Source organism: Triticum urartu, chromosome 3A (genome assembly GCF_056163025.1).
Source record: "Triticum urartu cultivar PI428250 chromosome 3A, HENAU_Tu73, whole genome shotgun sequence".
Lineage (NCBI taxonomy): Eukaryota > Viridiplantae > Streptophyta > Magnoliopsida > Poales > Poaceae > Triticum > Triticum urartu.
The window spans coordinates 1,569,044-1,578,113 of NC_141875.1; the positions used below are offsets into that span (position 1 = coordinate 1,569,044).

A 9,070-nucleotide genomic window follows, 5' to 3' on the forward strand; every position below is an offset into this window, starting at 1 on the left:
GTAGCGTCCGCCGGGCTGTTTGCCTTGTGATCAGGCTCATGAAAATATCAATCACCTGATCATCCAACGCTCTTATGTGAGACAATTCTGGTTCTTGCTCCTTAGTGATGTCGGGTTAGGGCCCCTTGTACCATCACATATGCTTTGGTCAGGGTTTGGTCGTGTTATATGATTTTATCTGGCGACGCCTCACATCGGTCATCATTGTGGGATTCAGGAAGCTATGGCTGGAAAGTAATGCGCGGGTCATGGAGTATAATCTATGACGAGACGCAAGGAAGAAAGAGGCAGGTTACGACGAGGAGTAGGACTATAATGGTGGCAGCGGGTTTTTGAGCCCGGTGCGGTGCTCTCTTCTTATGAGCTGATCAAGAATCTATTCTTCCCAATCGCAGCTGTAATTTTGTAATACTCTCTCCTTCTTAATGAAAATGATAGGAAACTTTGCTTGTTTGTTCTTAATGAAAAAGGAAAGATGAGACGATACACATATTCACCGGACAAGCACGTGCATACACATGTAGGTTCTCATCGTTTGTTGAGGAATCACGATCAATCAAACTCAATTGCTAACTACTACTGCTACGAACTAACCTGCTTATGGTTGTGGTGAACCGTCCACGAAGCACGAAGAAGACTGTTCCACCATCTTGAATGGATGGAGGTCGATCGAATTGGGTTGTAATCTTAATGATCAGCCAGGCTGGCCCATCAATCACTCACCAATTCAACCGCCCCTAGCTAGCCAAGTCAACAGAGCGCAGCTTCGATATTTAGACCCCTTGTGGTGGTGGGATCAGTTCATCCGTATTTAAGTCCTCAACTTGACATATGTGCTTGCATTTTTCAAAAGGATACTCCCTCCGTTCGGTGAAAGGTGTACATCTAGCTTCAAAATGAGCATTTTTCCATAAAAGAGTGTACTTCTATCTTCCCAATGCATTTTAAAATATAAAAAAATATTTTTCTCTCATCACACGGTAATCAAGACCAATAACAATTTACACATGGTCTTCTTAATTTCTACATGCACTTAGCTCATTGGGGGTTAGAAAAAAAATACTTCTCTCTCATCACACTCACATGGTCTTCTCTCTCATCACACCTTTCCAATGCATTTTTTTTACTTAACTCCATAATTTGTTCTAAAATTTCTAGATGTACACTCTTCACCGGACGGGGGAAGTACATATGTATCCACAATTCATTTAGAGTTACTTATTAGCCTATTTCTTACACCATATTTCTATCCCGTGAAATTCTCGAACCGAAAGATGGAAGCACATGTTGTGTTTCATTTTGCTGAAATTATATCAATTAAATTTTGCATTAGTTCCATAAATGGCATATGGCGTTAAATAAATTAGAAAAAAATATGTTTTATAACTCGTGAAGATAAAATAAACCTAAATTCCAGTAGTAGATGAATAATTGTAAAATGTTGAGTCTTGGTTATCTTGAAATAAACAAATATTATAACTCGTGAAGCACATCTATTTTTCTCTTCTTGACAGGAGCTAGATTCAATTCTACCTCTGTTGTTCCATACAAGTTGATTGGTCGATCGAGACCCATGACATGCATGTTGAGACAAAAGATTGTACAAAAATGATATGATGTATCTATGTCAATAGATCCTCTAAATGGTATAGGAATACCTTAATAGCGGTTGATAAATTGATCGTATCGAGCTATATTTTATAGGTCTTTCATAATCTCACTTGTTTGACTATATGCACCGGACTATCTAGTAAGTTCGCTAAAAAAAACTATCTAGTAACTGGTGTACCTAGAGGGTGGACAGGGTGGTCCATGGACCATGAACCATAAACCATCATGAAACTTCCCCATAGCTTGTATATATTATAGTAAAAACTATTACATAAATATTTCTATTACTGGACCACCCGGATGCTCTCGGATAGCTATTTCGACAAAGGGTGGATTCTATTGACTCAAAATTAACATTAAGCAGATACAAACACAATGAACATACACCGGCCTCTGCATAGCTAAGATGCACAAAACCAACACCAACGCCCGCAAACAAATGAAAAAATCTTGGCAAAATAGCAGAGTCATATAAAACCAAATCTATGCCTGAGCGAGGAAGGAAAAAAAACCCAAAGTGATCAAATATGCTACCGACAAACTACAACAATGACCATATCCGCACCAACCATTTTTTGACACCGCAAGGATAATGATGTTCTTCAACAGCAACGCTTTCAGGAAGGGCGCGATGTTCAAGCGTCGCCATCACTGGATCCAACGAACAAACACTAGATTGTAGGTTTTCATCCTGAAGAACTAGTCCGAGAAAATTGGAGCAATGCCTTCAACAAAGTAACAATGCAAAAACATCGTCATCGACAGGTATAACCAACTTAGGTTTGACCTAGGTTTTCATCCCGGAGCTCGAGACCAAGTACTCGAGTAGCACCACCAAATCAAAGTCAATCATGTGTTGTTGCCACAACTTTTCCGCAATCCCAGCATGTACATGCAACAAGGTAACGATGCATCGAGATAGGTACGCACACATCTTCTACCAACTGGATATGTGGATGATCAACTCCTTTTTTAGGGAACTTGTTACTACTGGTAAAGTGAAAATAACCTCATGAGATGCATGTACACTCGCATCTCATATTTACATGACCCCCCCCCCCCCCTCCCCCTCCATCCCTAAGAAATGTAGATAAGGGAAACTCAAACCTTTCAAAGATCCATAACTTTCACCCGCAACAAAACTAGAGAAAAAGTCTGTTGGTCATTATGAGCATAATTGACGTCGGGTGCACCGTGTGGGCACCTTGATGCCCATGCTCATTTATTTTGTTCTCAGAAGAAACTGCAAATAATTCAGATGAAGAAAATTCGAACCTTTCGGACATCCATAACTTTATGTTGGAGAAAAGTCTGAACTGAGAGATCAAAGTTCAATCTGGACAAATTCAACTAAAGCAACATTTCTATGCACCGCAGCGTCTACTATAAATACGAGCCCTCAGTAGCAGTGATGAGACCCATCACAGTGCACCTGAGAACCAATAGCTGAAACAATGGGTTTCTCTTCTTCCTCGCGGCGCTTATGCGTAGCTTCGGTGCTACTGGTCTGCCTTTGCATGTTGTTATGCAGAGTACACGGAGGATCATCTCACGAGGTAATTTGTTTTTCTTCTTCTTCTTTTGCAAAGGTGGTTGAACCACCAACCTCTGCATCAATTATGCATACAACCATTTTTATTTATTATTAAGCAAAGTACATAACAAATTCAACAAAGGCAATCATGAACAAACCGTTACGAGATATGAAATTAACACCTACGTCTAAATCGACTTCTTTCGCAGAAACACCTTGAAGAAGGGATAAACACCCTCATACCAGCGCCATCATGTTCGGCTCGAGATAGCCTAGACAAGGATTTTCATCCAAATTGCTGGGACCAACCAACGAAGACCAGCACGACAAAGAGGCAACCCTCTTCATACAAGGTAATTTCTGTTTATTTAATTAATTAACGGTGGTGCAAGCTCCATACAAGCTAACCCTCTGCATCTGTTGTATTTAGCTCTACATAGTTTACCTGGGCGAAGTGAAGCATGACCATCCCGACCATGTCGTGGCTTCACACCATGACATGCTCACCACTCTTCTTGGAAGCAAGGAAGAATCTATGGCCTCCGTGGTGTACAACTACAAGCACGGCTTCTCGGGCTTCGCCGCCATGCTCACACCCGAGCAAGCAAAGCAACTTGCAGGTCGGCAGAGTCATCACCATCTAATGTAATTATAAATTTCTGAGTTTCACTTGCATGATAGTATATGTGAGGCATGTGTGCAGAGGTTCCGGAGGTCATCAGCGTCGAAAAGAACAAAATCCACACGACGGCCACCACGCGAAGTTGGGACTTTCTTGGCCTCAACTACCAGATGACTGGTACTGGCAGTGGACTACTCAAGGGAAGCAACTATGGAGAGGATGTGATCATCGGGGTGGTTGACACCGGTTAGTATTTTAAGTATTTTAATTAAATGTTGCAATTATGTTAGAGGATTTCTTTAGGGAAAAGAGACAATAAGTTTTGACGTGATGGCTATCAGCAATTGATTTTTCAAGTCAATAGAGATAGTTACTCTAATTTTAATTTGGCACCATTTCTTATATAAACTCGCTAATCAGGGATATGGCCGGAGTCAAGGAGTTTCAGTGACGAAGGGTACGGACCGATACCGTCAAGGTGGAAAGGAAAGTGCCAACTCGGGCCAGACTGGGGCATCAACAACTGTAGCCGCAAGATCATCGGCGCGCGGTTCTACAGCGCCGGAGTGTCTGATGAGGTCCTCAAGATAGACACGCTCTCGCCCCGCGACCATAATGGCCATGGCACACACTGTGCGTCCACTGCGGCGGGCTCAATGGTGGAGGGAGCCAGCTTCAACGGCCTCGCCCAGGGAGTTGCACGGGGAGGCGCGCCGCATGCTCGCATCGCGGTGTACAAGTCCCTTTGGGGCACGGGCAGAACCAACGAAGGCAGCACGGCGGCCATTCTCGCTGCTATCGACGACGCAATCCACGATGGTGTTGACGTACTATCGTTGTCCCTCACTTCCGAAGAGAACTCATTCGGTGCTCTTCACGCGGTTCAGAAGGGGATCACTGTGGTGTATGCAGGTGGCAACGAAGGGCCCAGGTCGCGGACCATCAGGAACACTTCACCGTGGGCCATCACCGTTGCGGCAAGCACGGTTGATCGGTCGTTCCCCACGGTGATCACGCTGGGAAACAAGCAACAAATTGTGGTACGTACCTACAGAATTGATGGTGAAAAATGAACATATCTAATGAACCACAAGGGAGCGTATACATAATCCTTCAAGTTTTGCTTCGGTACACCCCACCTAGAAAATTTATGGATTTCAACGCAGATTAAAGGTGGAGATTAGAAGTCATCTCTTCAATCAAAAAGATTAGTTTGTTCCGATTTCTTGTTTGATCCGTTGGGGAAAGAGTGATTAGAATTAGTTGATCGCGAATGTACAAGAATACTCTTTTTAAGTAACTTTAAGAGTCGTGCAAACTTTCCATTGGGGTATACCCAAGCAAACTCTCATTCTTCAGCAAACTAACTCTCGCCGTTCGGTTTTGCAGGGACAATCTCTTTATTACCAAGCGAAGAACTCATCGGGGAGCAGTTTTACAGGTCTTGTCTTTCCTGACGGGTAAGGAAATTAAGCTATATGTTGATTCTTTCAATTTGTCTGGCTATTCTAAAGCCAACTTCACTTTGCAATTTTAGGTGTACCAAGGTTGCACTTAATGGTACTGACATCAGAGGGTTAATCCTTGTCTGCTTAATACAATTGGGGACTTTGGCACAGGCGTCGCGATATGTCCGAGACGGCGGGGGGTATGGTATTATTTTCGCTCAATATACGACGAACGATATAGGTCCCATGGCAGATGCATGCCAAGGCATTGCCTGCGTTCTGGTGGACCTTGACACTGCCGAGAAGATCGGCAAATACATGGACGTCACCAGGTACGCAATTTAACTTAGATTTCTGCAATGAGTTCAATCATGCAATCCCTTCTGATCAATAGAGAGAACCTTTTTTTGTTTCGTAAGCAGCTCTCCGGTGGCAAAGATCGAACCAGCACACACTCTTACCGGGAAAGAGATACCGGGGGCAAAAGTGGCATCATTTTCCTCGAGAGGTCCATCGCTTGATTACCCCGACATTATCAAGCCTGACATAGCCGCGCCCGGAGCCAACATCTTGGCGGCAGTGGGAGATTTCTACAAATTTATTTCCGGAACATCAATGGCAGCTCCGCATGTATCCGGAATCGTTGCGCTACTGAAAGCTGAGCACCCTGACTGGTCTCCCGCCGCGATAAAATCAGCCATCATGACCACAGGTAAAAAGCGCGCACCAGATCCCAACCATAACTGTGTAGAGTTAGAACATCCAAGGATTCCTAGTCAATCATATTTTTTTTTTGCATGGTGATGAAGCCCGTGTAACAGACAAGCGTGGCATGCCGATACTGGCAGAAGGGTTGCCTCGGAAGACGGCTGACCCGTTTGACTATGGAGGTGGCAACATCAACCCCAATGGTGCAGCCGATCCCGGCTTGGTCTACGACATCGATCCTCGTGACTACAACAGATTCTTTGGGTGCACCATTGTCAGGAGGACGAACGTGAGCTGTGATGCGACGGCGCTACCGGCGTACCACCTGAACCTACCCTCCATCGCGGTGCCCGAGTTGAGGCGTCCGACCACCGTGTGGAGGACAGTGACGAACGTCGGCGTGGTCAACTCAGTGTACCACGTAGAAGTCCAGAGCCCAGCTGGAGTCATGATGGAGGTTGAGCCGACGGTTCTCGTGTTCAATTCCACAAACAATGTCCATTCATTTAAGGTGAAGTTGTCGCCTATGTGGAGGCTGCAAGGGGACTATACCTTTGGTAGCATTACTTGGCGTAATGACCAGAAGACGGTGAGGATTCCTGTTGCGGCCCGAATGACGATTCAAGATTTCTATGCGGACTTTGCATAAGTTTTCCAGGCAAAACATATGTATTGGAAACTGTGCCCTTACTCAATAATTGTATAAATAAGAAAACAGATGGATGCATATTCTCTATAATGGCCCGAGGCCTTTTTCTGTTATGCAAGAAATCGTATATGAACTGTATAATTAAAATACGAATGCAGATATTCGGATCTTTAAATGTCAGATCCCAAACAAAGTTCCAAATTAAAATTCATGGAAGTACAAAAAAAGAGAGAGGAAAAAAGAAACAATCAAGTAGATCCCACTCCAAACACCATGTTTTGCCGCGCTATGGTAGTCTGAGGTATGTTTGACTTGAATTGTGGCACTTTGCCACACATTTAAACATCGGGATTTCATCAATGCTACAATTTTCCCATTTTTTAAGATAAAAAAGTTTTTTTTTCAACACGGTACAGTTGTAGATGCTCACATATACACATGTAAAGTCATCTCTATGAACGCATGCACACGCTACCCCTATGAGCACGTTCAAGATACTGAGCCGACACAGCACCTCAACATTTACGAAGTCACCACAGACGCCTCGTAATCGATGAGAACGTCCCCCCCCCCCCCCCCCCCGCCGAACGAACATCGAGTGAATTGCAAAAAACATCGACATTGAAGGCTAGGGTTGCAGAAATCACATGTCTATAGTTTTGTGCCAAAAACACTAATTCCCAGGCTATTTTTTTGCAGAAACCACAAGTCGCTCGGTTCGGTCGTTTTAAGTTGGATTATGACAGGTGGGACCCGCTTTTGTCGACGTGGCATAATTGTTCATCCGTTTGGCTCGGTAGACGCCGTCAGACGCCGTGCGCGGGCCGACTCGAGCCGGAACCCCTTTTGACCGGTCCATCCCTCGAATCGTTACAGGCCCACCCACCCCAACCCTCATTCGCTCGTGCTCTCTGCTCCCACTCGTTCGCCGCCGTCGACCCCTCCACATCTCCGACCGCCGCCGCCACCGCGTCGCCATGGTTTCCTGGAGTGAGGATGATGACAACAGTGAGAATTATTACCAGTACGCCACCTCAGGTTCAGACGACGGCATCGTGAAGGTGAGTTGATAGAACTAGGGTTAGGGTTTGGATTTGGGGATTTTCCTCTTGAGCTAGATCTGAAGTTTCGTTCCCAAATCTCTTGCTTTCCTTTGCACGTGCAGATCCCTGCTACCACGGATGACTCCGAATTCAAGGGCAATGATTTTGTTTTGTGCCATGAACACGGGAAGCGAGCAGAAAGACTTGTTGCTTTCGAGGGCATCTATACTGGCAGGAGGTTCCTTGCTTGTGCTATATGTCAACTTTCTGCTAATTAGCTATTGTGGAGTAATCATTTGGTCATTTGTTTAGTACTGATATTGGTAGTTAGCATATCTGACTTTTTAGTTAGGCTGTTTAAATATGTGCCCAATGCTTGTTGGCTCAGTGAAGTCATTGTTTATATGTGAGCATATGTGCATAGTGTTGTGGCATGTTCATTTGTTTATATGTGAGCATATGACAGTGTGGATCAGTGAGGTCATTTGTTAATATGTCAGCATGTGACAGTGTGGACAAGTGAGGTTTGTTTATATGTCAGCGTGTGCATGGGATTGGAAGCACTCATTAAAAATTGGTATTAAGTACTGCTGGCCTAGTTGCTTTTAGTTAGTAAGCACTCATTATTTAGATTGCCTAATTGTTGGTACTGGTTGGAGTGCCTACTTGTTATTAGTAAAGAACTCATCTTGGCATGTAGCTTATATCTTGTTGTTTAACACTGTAATTTACTAAAAACTGTGGACTAGTTGAATGGATTGATCCATCTTGGCCAGCTACAATGAAGAATGCACTGTCCAAGTTGTGGGATATGTATGAATAGTCCAAGAGAAATAGGACTGAGGACAATCTGATGAACTCATTTGCTGTTCACAAACTGACACAAGAGAAGATCAAGCTGCAGGCCAGTTAATTATGACAAGTTGGTTGGAGATGTTCAAGCCCTTTTGGATGAGAATGAGAGGAGGGCCTAGATGGAAAGGAAGCCTGATGAGAGCAAGCTCCAGGAGAAGTATGACATGGTTAAGAACCTGACAGTATCTCAAGCCAGTGTCATTAGGAACATGAAGTTGAAGCTTGCTGGAGAGAAGACTAAGTTGCAGGCCCACATTGATGAGCTTGAGAAGGTTGTGGAGCACACCAATGCCAATCTGAATGGGATCAAGGCAATCTTAGATGAATGAGCCACACTGGGCAGTAATGGTCATGGAGTTCATGGTCATGTATGGATCTCCTTATTAGTTATGTAATGGTCCTGTATGGATCTCCCAATTATGCTACTTATTAGTCATGTATGGATCTCCAAATTATGCTACTTATTAGTTACGTAATGTTCATGTATGGATCTCCCAGTTATGCTACGTATTAGTTATGTAATGGTCATGTATGGATCCCCCAATTATGCTACTTATTAGTTATGTATTGCTTATGTATGGATCTCCCAATATGCTGAAT

At 43.9% G+C, this 9,070-nt stretch overlaps 1 protein-coding gene and 1 pseudogene across 1 annotated transcript; both read left to right on the forward strand.

Annotated features, from left to right (window-relative positions):
• Window positions 1-3,009: 3,009 nt before the first annotated feature.
• LOC125542260 (subtilisin-like protease SBT3.10) lies at window positions 3,010-6,685 on the forward strand. The gene is made up of 9 exons (XM_048705220.2): window positions 3,010-3,167; window positions 3,355-3,498; window positions 3,576-3,765; window positions 3,849-4,013; window positions 4,188-4,807; window positions 5,157-5,227; window positions 5,305-5,547; window positions 5,638-5,927; window positions 6,025-6,685. Exons 1-9 carry the CDS (start codon window positions 3,066-3,068, stop codon window positions 6,570-6,572), a joined length of 2,373 nt encoding a protein of 790 aa, XP_048561177.1. The 5' UTR covers window positions 3,010-3,065; the 3' UTR covers window positions 6,573-6,685.
• Window positions 6,686-7,549: 864 nt separating this feature from the next.
• Window positions 7,550-8,799, forward strand: LOC147977520 (uncharacterized; annotated as a pseudogene).
• Window positions 8,800-9,070: the final 271 nt, after the last annotated feature.

Coding starts and splice junctions, on each gene's coding strand:
- LOC125542260 (XM_048705220.2), top strand. CDS start 3,066: ATGGGTTTCTCTTCTTCCTCGCGGCGCTTATGCGTAGCTTCGGTGCTA. Junction 3,168..3,354: donor ACGGAGGATCATCTCACGAG/GTAATTTGTTTT, acceptor CTTCTTTCGCAG/AAACACCTTGAAGAAGGGAT. Junction 3,766..3,848: donor GCAAGCAAAGCAACTTGCAG/GTCGGCAGAGTC, acceptor GCATGTGTGCAG/AGGTTCCGGAGGTCATCAGC.